Source organism: Centropristis striata, chromosome 7 (assembly GCF_030273125.1).
Source record: "Centropristis striata isolate RG_2023a ecotype Rhode Island chromosome 7, C.striata_1.0, whole genome shotgun sequence".
NCBI classification, from domain to species: domain Eukaryota; kingdom Metazoa; phylum Chordata; class Actinopteri; order Perciformes; family Serranidae; genus Centropristis; species Centropristis striata.
In genome coordinates this window covers 7544631-7565208 of record NC_081523.1, presented here as the reverse complement: position 1 = coordinate 7565208, position 20578 = coordinate 7544631, and the positions used below count along the sequence as shown (strand labels likewise).

General features: G+C 36.9%; 1 protein-coding gene across 1 annotated transcript in view; it reads left to right on the top strand.

Annotated features, from left to right (window-relative positions):
- Positions 1-2097: 2097 nt before the first annotated feature.
- Positions 2098-20578, top strand: part of scarf2 (scavenger receptor class F, member 2) — a 38456-nt gene continuing 19975 nt past the window's right edge. Inside the window, exons 1-8 of the mRNA XM_059337831.1 lie at positions 2098-2760; positions 8982-9040; positions 9816-9917; positions 11063-11582; positions 12084-12302; positions 12922-13050; positions 14526-14629; positions 20157-20271. Of these exons, the coding sequence (XP_059193814.1) occupies positions 2651-2760; positions 8982-9040; positions 9816-9917; positions 11063-11582; positions 12084-12302; positions 12922-13050; positions 14526-14629; positions 20157-20271 (1358 nt within the window). The 5' untranslated portion in view covers positions 2098-2650. The remainder of the gene's footprint in view (positions 2761-8981; positions 9041-9815; positions 9918-11062; positions 11583-12083; positions 12303-12921; positions 13051-14525; positions 14630-20156; positions 20272-20578) is intronic.

The window sequence follows — 20578 nt, the reverse complement described above, 5'->3', positions numbered from 1 at the left end:
CTGTTAAATAAAAAAATGTATTAAAAAAATCAGTGCAAGCAATATATAAATCTAAAACCTTATAAGAGAGTTTGTGTTAATGGGAGACTGTACAGAACAGAGACACTGATTGTTTAAAGTGCAGTATGCATATGGGAGAATTGTACTTTTGTATTTATTGCACAAACAAGATCAGAAGCTATTGGACCTGATTTGGAGTGTCTGATAAGGTGCAACTATTAACTGAAAACCATCCAGGTGAGCAGCTCATGAATCTGACTGAGGGAATAACAGAAGTGTGCAAAGCTGCCATCAAAACAAGAGGTGGCTACTTCGAAAGAATCTAAAATATAAAACACATTCTGGTTTGTTTAACACTTTTTTGTTTACTAAATAATTCCATATGTGCCATTTCATTGTTTTTATGTCTTCAGTATTTCTTTATACTTTATTTCAAGGATAGCCCCTTGAGAAGTACCATCTAATTTTCGAGGGCGTCCTTACAAATAATGACAAACAATACAAAGGTAATAAAGAGTAAATACTAAACATATTACCAAACACATAAGCACAAGGACACACACACACGTACGATCAGAAATCCCTTTTCAAAAATAGAGGTGGGCCTGTGGACACATAAGCATACATTTAAACACCCTTAAAAATACATTGCTTGCATGCACCAGTGAAGTATACTGTACATATTTATATACACATACACACACATATATACAGTACAGTGGACAAGTAGAAAGCATATGGGTAGAATGAGTCCTAGAAAAAGAAAAAAAGGGTGAGATAGATTAGAAACAAGAGCAGAATGTTTGAAAATGCTTAATTAAAGATGATTTGAAAATATGAAAATAAGTGATAGACCTAAGTGAGGAAGGAAGGTTGATCCAATCTGATGGAGCTTTGAATTTGAATGCTCGACGACCAATTTCTTTGCTGATTATAGGTGTTGCTAGAAAAAGATGATCCATGTGCCGTTGGCTGTATTGACAACTGAAAGGGATTAAAAGTTGTTTGTTTATTTATTTATTTATTTGCACCATAAGAAAAGACAATTACAAAAATCAGAATTTAAAGAAGAATAGTAAGTGCGGGAGAGGTTAAAAAACCCTATATGGGCTTATAAGATGCACCTCCCCAAGAAATACAGTAAAATTCAAAAGTAAATCAACAACAACAATGAGAGAAAGTAACAACAAATAACAACAAAAAAGAAAGCAAATACAAGTGCCATTTTATAGCACACACACAAAAAAGTCAGAAATAAATACATCGGTGTGTATAAATAAATTGATTTGAGTGTGTGAGCATGTATAAGAGATAATGATAGAATGACAAGTAGACTGGAAAATAAGCTATTAGGAGTCTTGATTTAACAGGTAAGCTTTCAGTCTTAACTTAAAACTATTGAGGGATGAAGATAATTGAATTACATGAATATGAGAATACCAAAGTATGGAGCCTCTGTAAGCAGATATGAAGGGAAATTATGAAAGGAAGTATTAATCTTCAATGTTGAAAATAATAAAAATAAAGAAAAAACATAGAATAAGATGAGAAAGTTTGTCCAAACTTTTTGACTAGGACAGTATTTAGTGCAGGAGGTGCCATATGCCACAATCACTTCGGTGGTGTTAACAGACGGGGGAGCTATTGTCTAACGCAGTTAATACACTGCTGCCCCCTCCACCCCACACACACACTCTCCCAATGCATCAATTAAAAACTACCTTAATTAATGCTATTTTTAAGCAGATTTCTGTACATAAAAAAATCTAAAACCATGTCTTTTTTTAATTAGACGATTGACAGATGCTTAAATAAGACATTATTAATGAAAATTATGACAATATTGGTTACCTTCACTATACAAAAAAGCAATGCATTCTTACCCTAATCACCAAAATATTTTTTATTTTATTTGTGGAAATGGCAAATTGAGCCACAAGACATTGTTTTAGCCCAGACCTCTGCAGCAGCCCCTGTTGCACACACACACAGGCCTATGTAAATTTGGTGGCGCACGCATGGCGCACAAAGCCAAAGATAGAGTAACAAATCAGGAATTTCCCTCCTGCCACTCCTGAGAGCGCAAGAGAGGACAAAAGTTACGGCTAAAGCGCTTCTCCTCAGAGAGGAAAAAGCGAAAGGCAGCTATTTCGCCTCTAATTTTTGTCAAGACTTTCATCATATCTACACGTTTCCACGCGCATTGAGGACATTATTGTTGGATAGAAAAAAAAAGTTGTTTTTATTCCATAATGAGTCTGGACCCAGGAGCTTTGCATGATGGCCTCTTTTAGAAACTTTGATGGAGTAAACGGCGAGAATCAAGAATACTACGATTTGCAAGTTTTGGTTTTATGACTTTTTTTTCATCTGTTCGGTTGGGATCTGTCGCTGGTCACTTTTTTTTCTTCTTGCTGCTGAGTTTCTCGATGGCGTAGGTGGCTGCGAGAGTTTTTAAATCGCCCTTTTGGACCAGGATTTGATATTTATCACGCTGATGCATGTGGATTATGTGCGTAAAACATTTCCGAGCGCGTAAAAACGAGTGAAAAGCCTTCATCATCACTTTTCGGAGAGAGAGAGGGAAATAGAGAGAGAGGGGGGAATGCGGAGAGAAAACGGCGTCTAGAAGGATGCTGCTGCTTGTACAATGGAAGTGAAGAACTCTTTTGCTGTTGTTGCGGTGGTTTGTCTCTTCTTTTGCTCCACTTTCAGCCAAGAACTCAACTCCAAAGGCAGGAATGTATGCAAAACACCTGGGTAAGCATCAGTGCAGAAGGAAATAGGATTTATCCAACAAATACGTGTTTTTTTTTAAGTTTGTTTGCTTCATTCTCACTTGCTTCCGGATGCAACTTTCTACAAAATAGCTCCACCAAAACAAGTGCGTCATCTTATTCCAGTATTAGTATTTTTAACATGCATGCAGAATAATAAAGTACACGACATTCATAACTTGCAGTGGTGGCCTTATGTGCATGAATAACGGTTCTCACTAGAGTGAAAAAGTCGCTATTAATATCCAAAATCAACCACCGGATTCATTCTGCAAACTTTTCTTTTACTTTTATATCAAGTTTTCTTATATGCATTTATTTAATACTCGCATATGCCACTTTCTTTTCCACTTATAACGTGTTAACAGTCCGCTGTATAGCAGCAGCAGCAGGAGGAGGAGTCCATTGAAGAAAGCAGCTAAACAGATGTGTACATCTGGAACAGGAGCTCTGGTTTCTGTCTCTCTGTAGGGGGCGCTCTCATTGGCCTCCACAGTATTCGTGGCACCGTTTGATAACTCGGTGTGGTTGATAAAGCACTTTTGGTGGAATTTCTAAGATGTATTAGGAATAAATTATGGTTTACAGTTGATATTTCAGGCCAAAAGTTTGGAAGCAAGATCAAATTTGCACAAAAAAGGATCCTAGTTTCATTGCTGTACTTTGCTACAAAATAAACGTGATTATTATATAATGAGTCACTTATTAGAACACATTTCTACTATAATTATCAGGTCTTTGGGTTTTTTATTGCTTAGACTAGGGATGGGCAACTTAAATGCTGCAGGGGGCCACAATTTTTCATCAACACTACCACAGGGCCACAAATAGGACCGTGCACTTAACCAGATATGATGAAACTGCAATTTTAAATGTTTACAGTGCAGTAACTTAACATGTTTCATGCTCAAATGCATGTTTAACAGTATACATAGGAATACAAAAGGTTTGAAGCAAATAAAAAATAACCACTTACTGTGATTTCTTTTTTTTTCAGTGCAAGAACAGCAGACCAACATTAATTGCAATCAGTAATTTTGTGCATTTTTACACTGCACTTTTAAGATTTCATGCTCAAATGCATGTAGTTGTACTGAGGGCCACTTCAAGTGAGGGTGTGGGCTGTATGCGGCCCCCGGGCCTCCAGTTGCCCATCCCTGGCTTAGACTTTGTGTATCCTTCTTTCCTTAATGTATAAATCTGAACTCTTGTTTCTTTACTCAGCTGCTTCAATTTTAGCCATTTCTGTGGTAGTTTGTCAAAGATATGAACACAATTGAGATTTATTGGGATTTTTTGTACCCAAACTCTCAAAAGCCAAAGAGCTAAAGTGAATAATGCAAACTGTGATTTTTTTTTTTTTTTTACTTTTGCACTGAAGTTGTGACTCTTCCAAATCTTCTCAACACTAAAACTAAGTCCTTCTTTTCTTTTGTTAAACATTTATTCAGCAATGGTCTGGTAACATCAATGTATACCTAAAGGTCAATTAACAAAAATAGTTCAATTAGGGCTGGGCGATATGGCCCTAAAAGAATATCACGTACATATTTCACATATTTCAGGCTATTTTTGCGATAACGATTATTCTTCACGATATTACAAAATACTTAAAAAGATATAGAAAATATGTTTTTTTTAGTCTGTATAAAAAATAAAAAATCTAAAATGTAGTTTGAAGTGCAAATCTCAACAGTTGCCAAATACAAAAAAGTTTACTCTTGACTCTTGAGTATGAGCAAATAATAAAAAATAACCATATAGGGTTTTTAGGGGCATATTTTAATTACATTTTGTAAAGGAGAATAAAGGTTCTCGTATGTTTTATTTAAGGCATCTTATTTTGACAGTCTTCTTGTAAGTTCTGTGGTGGATTCTGTTAACACACCGTGCTCTTATTTTGAAAGCTGCAAGTGTTTAGCGACAGAGAGTAAGTAGCTTTTAGTGATTAAAACAACTTTAACCACTACATCAAGAAGTAGGAATGTTGCCAATATCGTGATATGCATTTTTTTTAATCATAAAAAAATATACCAATATTATCGTGAACGATATAGCACACCCCTAGGTTCAATTCAATAAAGATAAAGTCTGATCATACATTAAACACATCCAAAAATCCAAAGAATCCATCCTGGTTTTTAAGGAAGCCATTATGAACAGAAAATGTAAGTTGCTTCCAGACTTTTGGTCTGTAGTGTAGATCAATATTGTGAATAGTGATATAGTTATTTTCTAGGAGTCTTCATATCTAGAGAGCTCTTTCAACTGTTAAGGTATCCCAAAACATAGTGTGATGACCTCTAGGATTAAAGCTGAGCCAGAGTAACTAGTGTCCAAGAAAAAAACAAACCCAAAAGTCCACAATTACTGACTGCAGCATCCAAACTTGTTGGACTGATGTCCGTGAAATTGTAGTAGACAAGAAACAGCCGTTGTAATCCAGGGATTGTTCTCCAATATGTGAGATAAGAAATAATCAGCTTAGTTTCTTTCTTTCTCTTTTATCTTGTCACATAAGCAAAGTTTTTTGGAGCAAAACTAAAAACATAGCTTATCTGAAAAGCCACACGCTGCATCTTTTTTGTGCACTCACCTGAAATGTGGAGTAATCAAGTTGTGCCGTCATCACAAAGATTGTTCTTTGCTTCACCGGGTAACAAATTGTCATTTAAAAGCAACTCATATAGCCTATTTTAGTGCTTTGTGAAGTTTTCAGTGCGATATATATTTAGTCCTGGCTTTCACTGCTCCACAAGTTTGACCTCTTGCCCTGCATCCAGTATTCAACATTCACTGCAGAGAACTCTCCACTCACCACTCACTTATTTTCCCTTTCTGCCCATTATGTTTGTGTTTTTTTCCGACTTGAATGCAATGCTTTCAGCGCTGGAGCAGAAAAATGGGGTTTTGAATCAGTTAAAGAGCAGCTATTGAACTTCTTGGCAAAGGTAGTTGATACATTATTTATGTAATAATGAAAGGCAAAACAGGAGTGCAGCCATGCTTTCAAACACCTCATTAATTTGTGATTTTTCTTTTCTAATTCTGACATGGATTGGCCTTGTGTTAAGGGTCAACAAGGGCCAACACCATACATGTGGCCTGGAGAATGTCAAAATATGGGCTGCATAAAGCTGCATCCAGTGCTGCTATTTTGTCAGTATTTGAATACTTTTCATTCTGCCACTTAAAAAATCTTTACCATGCCGTGGTGTTGGTATCAGTTTTTTCAGCACAACCTCTAAATGAGCTGATAATTATTTTTCACTTTGACTTACTGGATCAACATTTTGAGCCATTTTCATCCTCAATGAAGAATTTTCAATCAAGTCAAATATGTAAGATTATTTCATATGGAAACAAAATTTCTGAGTGCAAATACATAAAGTGCCTGGAATACATGTGCAAATTAGTTTTAGTCATAGGAATAAAGTGCATAGATCACATGTGAGTTAAAGTTTCCAAATGGTTGCAAATATAATATAAAAAAATGTAAAACTATTAAAAACTTTTTTATACTAAATATATTAAATCTCTTCTTTGTACTGTCACCATCAATCAAAAACTAGGATGTAGTTTAAGCCAATCCTTTAGATCAGTGGTTCCCAACCTTTTTCTTGAGGGACCCACATTTTTACCATTGTAAACTTTGGCGACCCCCCCATTGTCCATTGCTTCTATGAAGCCGAACTCAATGTGACTTTCATGGTACCCTCTCTTTTTCTTTCATTCCATTCAGCATTTTCGTCTCCCTGACGCTTCGCCATTTTTCCATTAGCTCTGTGTTTCTGTTGTTAGGTGAGGTTACCGCTAGGTGAGGTTACCGTTAGGTGAGGTTACCACTAGGTGAGGTTACTGTTAGGTGAGGTTACCGCTAGGTGAGGTTACCACTAGGTGAGGTTACCGCTAGGAGAGGTTACCGCTAGGTGAGGTTACCGCTAGGTGAGGTTACCACTAGGTGAGGTTACCGCTAGGAGAGGTTACCGCTAGGTGAGGTTACCGCTAGGTGAGGTTACCGCTTGGTGAGGTTACCGCTAGGAGAGGTTACCGCTAGGTGAGGTTACTGATAGGTGAGGTTACCGCTAGGTTAGGTTACTGTTAGGTGAGGTTACCGCTAGGTGAGGTTGCCTCTAGGTGAGGTTACCTCTAGGTGAGGTTACCGCTTGGTGAGGTTACCGCTAGGTGAGGTTACCACTAGGTGAGGCTACCTCTAGGTGAGTTTACCGCTAGGTGAGGTTACCTGTGTATACTGCAGGAGAGATGTTACACATGTCCTTATTCTCGCGATATAGCCTTTATTTTTAAACTTTTCTATAGTGATTTTTCTATTTAAATACATTAATAAACCTTTAATGTAGCCCTTATTTAGTTACTAATGAATTAAATGCTGACTCATCTATATTTAACACATTAGATTTATTACATCCCTTGAAATCAAGAGGGATTCATGACCCCCGATGGATCGACGCTGCTTCGATTTTATATTGTGACGTCATGACGACGTAGAATGAAGAAGAAGTAATGTGCCGGTGCTTTCATGGACTCCAGAGTATTAAACGCTCCAAGGCTTATTTAGACACCATCTTCCTGCCATAACAAGTGAAAGCACACAGAGCGTAGACCTGTGATCTCGACCACGCGCCTATTTTGGCAGCATAAAAAACAGCGTGGCTCCCTGCTCATTCACTGAGAGCAAACTGCCATCTTCAAACACTTAAGGGGAAGCTGACGTGTTGCAGGGGCCCCACAGAGGTCAGAGGCGTGGGAGGAAGAGGAGACGCATCCGTCCTTTCCTGACAGGCCTAAAACTTGGCTGCAAAATATTGTCTCTGAGTTATCACACTTCCCCAAAGGCTGAGGCAACCTTAAGTAACTGATTAACTACACAGATTCAGGCGTTAAGGGCTTTTCAATGTACACTACAGGCCTAAAGTTTGGAAGCAACTTACATTTTCTGTATGCAATGGCTTTCTTAACCCTTAATAGGGCACTCATTGAAATACTTGCAAATTCCAAATTTCAGCTCTAGAGAATATTGGAGGATATTACATACTGCCAGAATGTGGACTGTGGAATGTGCAAAAAAACATACGGACCCAGGGGAGGGGGGTAATAATATTATAAGTGGCAAATCTATGAGAGAAAAATGAGCAGATTTATGAGATTTAAAGTGAAACTGGGAGAAAAAAGTTGCTTTTTCCCCCACTTTTTTCTCGTAAATCTGCGACTTTTTTCGCATAGATTTGCCACTTTAAATCTCTTAAATCTGCAACTTTTTTTCTTGTAGATTTGCCACTTTAATCTATAATATAGTATATATATATAATAAAGTTCTTCGCCCGATAAAGGGTTAAAAACCAGTATGGATTCTTTGGATTTTTGGATGTGCATGATCAGACTTTACCTTTATTGAATAGAACCCTCTTCCTCAATTTACCTTTAGGTATAGCCATTGCTGAATAAATGTTAACAACAGAAAAGAGTTTTAGTTTAGTTAGGGGTGAGAAGATTTGGAAGAGTCACTACTTCAGTGCAAAAGTAAAAAAAAAAAAAAATCACAGTTTGCATTATTCGCTTTAGCTCTTTGGCTTTTGAGAGTTTGGATACAAAAATCCCAATAAATCTCAACTGTGTTCATATCTCTGACAAACTACCACAGAAATGGCTAAAACTGAAGCAGCTGAGTAAAAAAACAAGAGTTCAGATTTATACATTAAGGAAAGAAGGATACTTAAAGTCTAAGCAATAAAAACCCAAAGACTTGATAATTATAGTAAAAATGTGTTCTAATAGGTGACTCTTTATTAAAAAAATAATGTTTATTTTGTTGCAAAGTACAGCAATGAAACTATGATCTTATTTTGTACAAATTTGATCCTGCTTCCCCCGCGACCCGGCCCCGGATAAGCGGAGGAAAACGGATGGATGGATTGATTGATCTTGCTTCCAAACTTTTGCTCTGTAGTGTACATACTGTATACAGATGGGAATGACCCACATTCAGATAATTACACAACCATGTTCGCAGCATATGTTTCACACACAATGCCCTGCATACGTTTGCAGATTTGGCATCAGCCACATCAATAAGAACTGTAAGATCAAAGGCTCTGGGTGTGGACCCCTTCGCTTTGATATGTGCTTGTTTCGCTGTATTTTCGCCAGGTCTTCTCATTCTGAATCCCATAACTTCTTTTCCAGATCACCAGGATCAGTGTGCTGCAGTGGATGGGGGCAGCTAGGGGATGAATGCTTGACACGTATGTACCATGAAGAGATCATTAACCCTCTGGAATCCATCTATTTATTGAAAATACACATGTTTTATTTACAGTAATAACTTTATTTATATATTATATGTAGAAAAGCTGAGAAAGCTAGTTGAAAGTGCAATCATAGGAGTTTTCACAGTGTGGCATTTATGTTTCTAGACCATTTTTAACCCATTGAAGCCTGGAAAGCGGATACATCGTTTTGTAGTATTTGTATTAGCTCTCAAATACTTTTTGAATTTCAGTTCTATCTGCTACAGAGGCTGAAAAATCGATTATTTAGTAGAAGCGTTGACACTTCTGTTGAATTTCCTGAAAAACTTCATGTTTTGGGGGCTTATTTTAAAATCGCCCAGAGGTTTTACAGACAGTTTCAGGCATCAATGGGTTAAAATGTGAATTTTCTTTCTACAATGAAAACTATTACTATGTTTAATTTATATGCAAATAGACTGTTTTTTCTGTTGTTTTTGTGTGTATAAATGGTTAAAAAAAAACTACATTTCCATAGACACCTGTGTCTTTTGTTTGTATTTTGGGTTCCTGGCAGCTTTATACTTTGTTAATTAAAATAAAATGAAAAATCTGACTGATAGCCAAGTTTGTGTTGAGAAAAAGTAGCCATGCATGTGATGTAAGGACGGACTGAAAGATGCTAAACAGAGACAGAATGTATAGGAAGTTGACTTCAGAGGTTTAATCAGCACATGTCACACAGCTCATTGTGCTGTTGAATAATGCAGTCTATTCTTGTTCACCCAAGCTCTCTGCGAAGGCAACTTCACCTGCAAGGAGAACGAGGTGTGTGTCAGGCCGAATGAATGCCGCTGTCGTCATGGATACTTTGGAGCTAGCTGTGACACCAGTAAGGGATTTCTTACATTTCTTTTAATCACCATTTCTACCTTTTGTCTCTGTCACCTGGCTGTGGTGTTTAAAGGTCAAATGAATTGAACATATTTCACAAGTTTCAGCTCTCGTGCTCTGGAGATGGGAATACTGGTGTATTGGCTGGTCCACCACTTTGTTTTGGATTGAATTATCTCAAAAACTATTGGATAGCCATATCATATTGAAGCCCATAGGACAGGGATGGGCAACTGGAGACCAGGGGGCTGCATACGGCCCGCACCCTCACTTAAAGTGGCCCTCAGTACAACTACATGCATTTGAGTGCAGTGTAGAAATGCACAAAATTACTTCTTGTAATTAATGTTGGTCTGCTGTTCTTGCACTGAAAAAAAAGCATAGCATAGTCATGTATGACATGTATGACACTATAATGTTATGAAAACTATTGAAAGGATTGCCATGAAATATGGTACAGGCATTCAAATTCTGCACAAGATACATGGTAATAATTTTGGTAATAAATGCAGGTATTGGGCAAATACAAATTGAGATTCTGATATCTAACATTGTACCTGCAAAACAAAAGCATGTTGTTACTGCAAAGCACAGCTGTGCCTGTACATCAGGGGTCTCAAACTCAAATTACCTGGGGGCCGCTGGAGGCAGTATCAAAATGACCAAAAAAAGGCACAAAATTACTAAAAAAAAAGAGACAAAATGACAGAAAAAAACCTAAATTCCTTAAAAATCACACAAAATGACCAAAAAAAGACACAAAATTACAAAAAAAGACACAAAATGACCAAAAAGACACAAAATTACCCAAAAAATACACAAAAATATAAAAAAAAGACACAAAATTACCAAAAAAATACACAAAAATATAAAAAAAGACACAAAATTACCAAAAAAAATAATTAAAGGGACCTTCCACACACAACACAGTAAAGTGCCATTCATACTCACATTAAACTTTCATATCAAGGTGAGGGCCTCAAAATATCGTCACAAGGGCCGCAGCAATTAGCCCGCGGGCCATGACTTTGAGACCCATGCTGTACAGCCTCACAGAGTCACTAGCATGGCTGCAGTTTAAGGATATCTGATAAATCAGAAGATTTCTTTCCCATTTCCTGATTACTGCTCTGTCTTCAACAGAGTGCCCTGCCCAGTTCTGGGGCCCGGACTGCAAGGGGAAATGTAACTGCTACCCCAACGGCCAGTGCGACGACTTGACCGGCCAGTGTACCTGCAACCACAACCGCTGGGGGCCTAACTGCGAGAATGCTTGCTTGTGCCAAAAGGGCAAGTGTGACCAAGACACGGGCAAATGCACGTGCCACCCCGGCGTCTGGGGCCCGCAGTGCAACAACAACTGCTACTGCAGCATCAACTCCATCTGCGATGCAATGACGGGGCGCTGCATGTGCAATCCCGGCTGGACGGGGAGGAACTGTGCAATCCAGTGCAACTGTAACAATTCACCGTGCGACCAGTTCACGGGACGCTGCCAGTGCCGAGAGAGGCTGTGGGGCCCGCGCTGCGAACGCTACTGCCAGTGCATCCACGGCAAGTGCAACCAGGCGGACGGCTCGTGTACATGCACGCCGGGCTACCGTGGGAAGTTCTGCAGGGAACCGTGTCCTGCTGGATTCTATGGTCAAAACTGCAGGAACAGGTGGGAAAAATCTTGGCAGAGAGCAAATGTACCATATAAAAAGCACAGGAAACATGCAGTTTTACAGATGCCTAATGCTCAATTCCCTTGTCTGATCCATATTATGGTGCGGTTTTTGTGGTTTTAATAGGAAATAAGATTTGATATATGCTGCAGCTGATAACCCTCAAAATATCTGACCGTGTCACTTAATGGAGCAATAATAAAGTGAGATTTGGGAGTTGGTATTCACATTATCCCATAATCATCAGCCAACATGTAAAAGCAATTCAGGTTAAGTACTTTACCTTCCACGGACTGTGACATTCTCACACGATACTGTTGCTATACTGAAAAGAACACTGTTTGAGTTGTTTATCTGACCATGAAAGCAGCATTTTTTAGCATACAAATACAGATTCCTTTCATCAGGTTCCAGATTCTTAATCAGTTTTACTGCATGGAGGAATTTTTGTCTGTGTGTGTAAGAAATGACAAGTCCTTTTCTGTTTTTACTTGAAGATGTGGGCACTGCAAGGGCCAGCAGCCCTGTAAGGTGACAGAGGGACGTTGCATCACCTGTGACCGAGGCTGGAACGGGACACGCTGCGACCAGCTCTGCTCAAAAGGCTTCTTTGGCGAAAATTGCCAGGAAGTGTGTCCGACTTGTAAAGACGGCCACCACTGCGACCCCATTCATGGCAAGTGCTCTCACTGTAACCCCGGCTGGATTGGGGACAGGTATGAAAGCACACACAAAACTCTGAAACGTGTAAAAGAAACATGCAGAAAAACACATTTTGTTTGATCATTTCCCGTGTCAAAAACATAATAGCAGTGCTTTTAACCCTCTGGAGTCCATGAAACAACCTGCACATTACTTCTGGCTTGAAACTCCATGCCAGATTTTTTTTTTTTTGATGATATTCGGCCAAGTAAAACCGGAGATATATGTCAAATATATTCAGTATAAAAACATAGAACTAGAGATTATCCTCATTTTTGCTATATGTTATATTTGCAACCTGTGTTCGTATTTGCAACATGTAGATTTTTGTGTGTGAAACATCATTTTCAAGATCAGATTTTATGTTTTCCTTTGTTTCTTTTGGGTTCAAAATTTTGATCAAGTAAGTCAAAGTTAGAAATTAATCATCAGGACATATAGGTGAGGTAACACTGAAAAAACTGATACCAACATGGCATGGTGTAGATTTTTTAACAGATTTTTTTAACTGACATAATAGCCGAATACTTCAGAGGGTTAACTAGTAGCTACTGTAATATAATTTTCCATACTGTGATAATGCCTGTGGCTTGAAAATGACTGTAATCATGACATTCCTTTTGTGTGTGCTAGGTGCGAGGTGCGCTGTCCCAACGGCACATATGGCGAGAACTGTGAAAACAACTGCAGTCACTGTTTTAACGGCATCTGTCACGTTGTCACCGGAGAGTGCTTGTGTGACGCTGGATTTTATGGCACCTAGTAAGTCATCAGACACCTCATACCCCCCCCCCCCCCCCAAAAAAAAACTTTGTGTTTATACTTTTCACTGGGAAAATGGTTGATGGCTTTCTTATTACTTGTCACACGCTTCTATATCTTGGGAATTGAATGAGTGAGCCTGTGTTTTGAGGCATACTTTTTTTTTTTTTGACAGATTCTGATAAAGAACACTCTTGTAAAAAGAAAAGTTAAACTCCTGCACTGTAAAAAATTACACTGGCTCAACTTAAAACAAATTGTTAACAATTTGCATTTATCTTTTTAAGTAATTCCAACTAAGACATTATTGAGTATTTCCCATGAGACGTTTATAGCCGAACTAACTTTTAGTGTTAATAAGTGGTCAAATTACTCTATTTAAGTTGCTATAACTCCTTTATTTTGCTTTCTTTCTACTCAGAAAAGTCCATGCAAATTGTTACCTCAATTTTATTGAGTATAAGTAACTAATTTCACTTAACCCTTTGATGCACAACATGGGTCAAAAATGACCCGCATTTATTTCCCCATGTTATTCATTGCTTGCTGTGTGTTTCTGTGCTCTATCTTTTGATATCAACTTATTTTATCATTGAATATTCTAAGTATTCTTTAAATATCTTGTTTTTGATAAAAACAGATCATTATTTTCATTTTGCTTCTCATAATTTATGAAGAAAAAAAGTTTTTGTATTATTGCATAGCTAACTACTTGGCTAAGTAGCTTGCTAAGCTAACTACTTAGCCAAGAAGTTAGCTAAGTAGTTAGTTTAGCAAGCTACTCAGCTAAATACTTAGCCAAGAAGTTAGCTAAGAAGTTAGCTTAACAAGCTACTAAGCTAAAAAAATGGACCAGGCTCATTTTTCACCCATGTTGTGTATTAGAAGAGTAGTGACAGAAAAAGAGATTTTATTCAAAATTAATAAAGGAAACATAAAAATTAGGATGTATGATGATCAAAAACAAACTCATTTAGGAAAACCTGCAATACTGAATGATGAATTATTGCAAAGATATAGAACATAAAAACTCTGTCAGGTCACTTTAGACCCATGTTGTGCATCAAAGGGTTAAATCAGACATATTGTAGTACAATATTAAGTTTCATTACCTTAATACTTTTCCTTGCTAAGTGAAGGCAGAAATGCTTATCCAAAATCAATATACTTCTGAGTTAAGACATATTTTAATGTTTTAATTTTGATCAACTTCTTGAAATAAGTTATCAACTTAATAAAACAATGGACATGCAACAAATAGTATTTCTTTATGCTGAAAAAGCATACTAACTAACCTCCTGAATCTTTTCTTAGAGTGTGCAAACTTCCATCACAGGAAAAGATTTAGCCTGGAACAAAAACCTGATCCAGTTTTTGCCTTTTTCTGTCTTTTTTTTCTTTCTTCTGTGTCCTATTTTATGCATCTGTCACTTGGAATGAACATTAAACAGATGTTGTTTTTGTCTGTACTCAAGCTGCAATATGACCTGTCAACCTGGCCAGTATGGAGTGAACTGCAACCAAACCTGCTCGTGCAATGACAAGAACTGTGATCCTGTGTCTGGCGCTTGCTTCCTCCGTAAGAAAAACTCCTTTTTTTTTTCAAAACAGCAACCACATGCTTATGTTTTAAAGGCTTTTCTGCGCTTTAATAACATACCTTTTCAGACACAAACAGTTATTTCTCAGTCTTACTACACATACCGAAAGAATTATAACCCTGTGAAGTGTCCAAAAAGCCAGATGCCACTAGTGCTGCCTGTGTATTAAATGTCTAATAGTTGGCTGTACACACTGAGCACCAACAAACACATCTATTCAGGTCAGCGTGTGTAGTGGGAGAGTTAACGTAGCGAGCCCTTGATAGCGTTTCCAGACCCAGACCGGTGTCCTTTTTATGGCTTGTGTTTGTTGGCTCTGTTCCTGTCCAGCCAGAGAGAGAGAGAGAGAGAGAGGAAGGGAGAGAGAGGAAGGGAGAGAGAGGAAGGAGGAAGAAATAAAGAGGGGGATGGAGAAAATATGAGAGAGAAGAAAACTCTGGAAGGAGACCAGTGTTATAATAGTTTTGGATTTTTCATTAGTTGTAGTTTCGTTGTGAATTTTTGTTTACAAATTCAGTTTGTTTTAATTCGTTTTTTTGAATGAGTTTGCTAGTTTTAGTTTAGTTTTTATTTTTCGAAAATGCTTAGTTTTAGTCTAGTTTTTTATTAGTTTTACTGTTAGTTTTAGTGTTTTTGTAATGGTTTTGCTATGTGTTGGGTGCCAGATTCAAAGAGGTCATAATACATGTTTACCTTCATTTCCTTTGGTTTATTTATCTTAGCCCAAATGGACTTTTCATTAGTTTTAGTTTTAATTTCGTTGTGAATTTTTGTTTACAAATTCAGTTACTTTTAATTCGTTTTTTGAGTGAGTTTGCTAGTTTTAGTTTCGTTTTTAGTTTTTGAAAATGCTTAGTTTTAGTTTAGTTTTTATTAGTTTTAGTTTTTTTGTAATGGGCTATGTGTTGGGTGCCAGATTCAAAGAGGTCATAATACATTTTTGCCTTTATTTCCTTTGGTTTATTTATCTTAGCCCAAATGGACTTTTCATTAGTTTTAGTTTTAATTTCAGTGTGAATTTTTGTTTTCAAATTCAGTTACTTTTAATTCTTTTTTAGAGTGAGTTCGCTAGTTTTAGTTTAGTTTTTATTTTTTGAAAATGCTTAGTTTTAGTTTAGTTTTTAGTTTTTATTAGTTTTAGTGTTTTTGTAATGGGCTATGTGTTGGGTGCCAGATTCAAAGAGGTCATACTACATTTTTGCCTTTATTTCCTTTGGTTTATTTATCTTAGCCCAAATGGATTTTTCATTAGTTTTAGTTTTAATTTCGTTGTGAATTTTTGTTTTCAAATTCAGTTAGTTTTAATTCGTTTTTAAAGTGAGTTTGCTAGTTTTAGTTTAGTTTTTAGTTTTTGAAAATGTTTAGTTTAGTTTTTTATTAGTTTTAGTTTTTTTTCGGGCTTGGACGCGATTAAAAAAAATTAATCTAATTAATTTGAGGCTTTGTAATTAATTAATCGAAATGAATCACATTTTAAAAGCATATAAATATTTGACCTGAGAACAGTAAGAAGTCATTTTTTTCACATGGATTTTTAGTATACCATTGAATAATGACTGAATACATAAGCTTAAGCAACAAAAATATTGTTTATTTTTGTTCAAGTCCAACAGACCAGAGAAATTTTTGCCATTAAGTGTAGCAATAGCTTTATAACAGGGGTCTCAAACTCAAATTACCTGGGGGCAGCTGGAGGCAGTATCAAAATGACCAAAAAAAGAGGCAAAATAAAAATAAAAAAAAGACACAAAATGACAGAAAAAAACTAAATTACTTAAAAAAGAAACAATATGACACTAAATTATTTTAAAAAGACACAAAATGACCCAAAAAAGACACAAAATGACATATATATATATATATAGAAATATAGTACAATTCAGGTAGCCTATAGGTAGGTAGACCTTCTATAAACTTTGTTTTTTTAAGTAAAACATAATACTTTCAAGTACATTCAGAACATTGGAAACCCTGACTATTATCATTTCTTATGGACGCTTCCATCCGTTGGTTTTTAGTAACTAAATGTCCCATCATCCACGGGGCCAACCAAAGGTCTCATCAGCTTCTTCCTTCATGTTCACTGTGGTTTGTTGTTGTCTCAACTCATGAACGCTAGTTGGTGCTCCAGTATAATCGGTCCGCCTGAAACTCATCCAGGGAGAAACGTTCCGCCGTGCAAAAATAAGTGCGATTAAAATGCGTCAATATTTTTTTACGCATTCATTTTTGTGTAATTAATTCATCTTAATTAATGTCCCGGCCCTATTGAAAATACAACACCGTACGAACCCTGTTAACTAGAATAAATTTGAGGGAGAGTGAGAGTAAAAGGAAAAAGTGGACTGCAGGCCGGCCGGCAGGGAGAATATTGTTGTTTAGGTAGCATTGATTTTGGCCGGTGGACGTGATGGGCGGTGACAAGTTAGTCAGTGATTTCATAAGCCCTTGTCACTTTACCTTACCCCCCCACCCAAACTGTTTTCCATCCTTTATCCATCTGTGAGCACAGCGCAGTGACAAGACGCCACGCCCAGGCCGCCTGACAATCCATCTCAGCCTCAGTGACAGTTAAAGAGCGGCGGGCCGACGCTACTTAGCCCTTAACTGATGGCTCGCTGCTCTCCTGCTGTCATCTGTCCTTGGGAGCGCCCTAACGCCGTCCATGCTCATGCAATACAGCCGTTATTATCTTTGGGGTGTATCCCACTTGAAGAGGGAGGGGCGCTAATAAATCATCGATGAGTTATGGCAGGGGGGGGCGTGCAATAAAGAGGGGCGAGGGGAGGAAGCTGCTCAGGAAATCAGCAATGAAAGCGTAAGTGGTCCCGCATCTTGAGGGAGATAAGATTAATAGAGTATCATTTGTAGTGAATTTCAGCCTGTTGCAGTATTCCTCAGAGATGATTCGTGTCAAGCAGCTATTGAAACTCAAATTACCTGGGGGGCGCTAGAGGCAGTGTCAAAATGACCAAAAAAGACACAAAATTACAAAAAAAGAGACAAAATGACAGAAAAAACTAAATTATTTTAAAAAGATACAACATGACCAAAATAAGACACAAAATGACCAAAAAAGACACAAAATTTATTTTATAAAAGACACAAAATGACCAAAAAAGACACAAAATTATTTTAAAAAAGACACAAAATGACCAAAAAAGACACAGAATTACCAAAAAAGACACTAAATTATTTTAAAAAGACACAAAATTACAGAAAAAAGACACAAAATGACAGAAAAAAACCTAAATTACTTAAAAAAGACACAACATGACCAAAATAAGACACACAATTACCAAAAAAGACACTAAATTATTTAAAAAAGACCCAAAAATTACCAAAATAAGACACAGAATTACCAAAAAAGACACTACATTTTTTTAAAAAGACACAAAATGACCAAAAAAAGACAGAATTACCAAAAAAGACACTAAATTATTTTTAAAAAAATAACGAAATGACCCAAAAACGACACAAAATTACCAAAAAAAAAGACACAAAATGACTAAAAAAAGACACAAAATTATTTAAAAAAAGACACAGAATTACCAAAAAAGACACAAAATTATTTTTAAAAAGACACAAAATTACCCAAATAAACACAAAATTACCAAAAGAAGACATTGAATTACCAAAAAAAGACACAAAATTACCCAAAAAAAAAAGTAATTAAAGGGACCTTCTACATACAACACGGTAAAGTGCCATTCATATAAAACTCACATTAAACTTTCATATCAAGGTGGGGGCCACAAAATATCGTCACGAGGGCCGCAATTGGCCCGCAGGCCGCGAGTTTGAGACCCGTGCTGTGCTCTATCTTTATTATCAAAACGAACCATCACATCAATAAGGGTTATAAACAGTTATCTAAACCCTTTCCTCCAGTCATTTGGATTCTCTTTTACAGTAAATCATAATTATTTGCTGTGTGCCGAGGTCTCTAGAGTCTCTAGTGATGACAGAGAGAGAGATTTGTTGAAACTGGCATTTTCACCAATGTGGCACACCCAGAATTCCCTGCATCTCCTTTAGTCATGGCGGGATGGGGCGTGCTATAAAGAGGGGCGAGGGGAGGAAGCTGCTGGCAGGAAATGGGCAATGAAAGCGTAAGTGGCCCCGCGTCTTGAGGGAGATAAGATTAATAGAGTATCATTTGTAGTGAATTTCAGCCTGTTGCGGTATTCCTCAGATATGCTTCATGTCAAGCAGCTATTGGAAATCAGTTAATGCAACGCTTTGCTCCAGGGGTCTCACACTTAAATTACCTGGGGGCCGCTAGAGGCAGTATCAAAATGACCAAAAAAAGACACAAAATCATTAAAAAAAGACACAAAATGACAGAAAAAAACTAAATTACTTAAAAAATACACAAAATGGCCAAAAAAGACACAAAATTATTTTAAAAAGACACAAAATTACTCAAAAAAGACACTAAATTATTAAAAAAGACACTAAATTATTAAAAAAGACAGAAAATGCCCAAAAAAGACACAGAATTACCCAAAAAAGACACAGAATTATTAAAAAAAAAGACACAAAATGACAAAAAAGACACAGAATTATTTAAAAAAAAGACACAAAATGACAAAAAAGACACAAAATTACTAAAAAAAGACACAAAATTATAAAAAAGACACAAAAGTACCAAAAAAAGACACAAAATTACCAAAAAAGACAGAATTACCAAAAAAGACACAACATTATTAAAAAAGACACAAAATTATTTTTTTAAAAAGACACAAAATTACCAAAAAAAGACACAAAATTACCAAAAAAGAGACAACATTATTAAAAAAAACGACACAAAATTAACAAAAAAAGACAAAATGATTTAAAAAAGACAAAAAAATATTTTAAAAAACCCTAACCCTAACCCTAAACCCTTTCCTCCAGTCATTTGAACTCACTTTTACAGTAAATCATAATTATTTGCTGTATGTCCAAGGTCTCTAGAGTCTCTAGTGATGACAGAGAGAGACATTTGTTGAAACTGGCACTTTCACCAATGTGGCACACCCAGAATTCCCTGCGTCTCCTTTAGTTAAGACAGAATTACCAAAAAAAGACACAACATTATTAAAAAAGACACAAAATTATTTAAAAAAAGACACAATATTACCAAAAAAATACACAATATTACCAAAAAAAGACACAGAATTACCAAAAAAGACACAAAATTACCCAAAAAAAAGTAATTAAAGGGACCTTCCACACACAACACGGTAAAATGCCATTCATATGAAACTCACATTAAACTTTCATATCAAGGTGGGGGCTACAAAATCTTTATTATCAAACTATCACATCAATAAGGATTATAAACAGTTATCTAAATCCTTTCCTCCAGTCATTTGGATTCACCTTTACAGTAAATCATAATTATTTGCTGTATGTCCAAGGTCTCTAGAGTTAGTGATGACAGAGAGAGAGATTTGTTGAAACTGGCACTTTCACCAATGTGGCACACCCAGAATTCCCTCTCTGTGTCTCCTGTTTCAGAGCCCAACCAGCGGATGGGTGTGATCGCGGCGGGGACCCTGGTCTCCTTCTTGCTGATCGTCCTCCTCTCGCTGCTCTGCTGCTGCTGCCTGTGTCGACACAAAGACGACCACAAGTGAGTGACAGATAGTTGTCTTCACCTCTAGTATAGTGCACCACGGGGGGGCTCCGGTTCCAAGCAGGAGGTTAAGAAAACAGAGGAAATTATTTTCTTTCTGCTTTCTCTCTCAGGTACCACGTTGTCAAATGAATAAATGCATTCAAATTGTATTTTAAGTACTTTTTATATATTGACATTGCAGCCCGAGCCCTCAAAGGAGGCACGGGGCCAGCTTTAATATGCCTCTTTTGAATGATTCATTTGGATTTCCATGGCGTCATCCCTTTTTTTTCGATTCCTAACCAAGACATCTCTACCAACA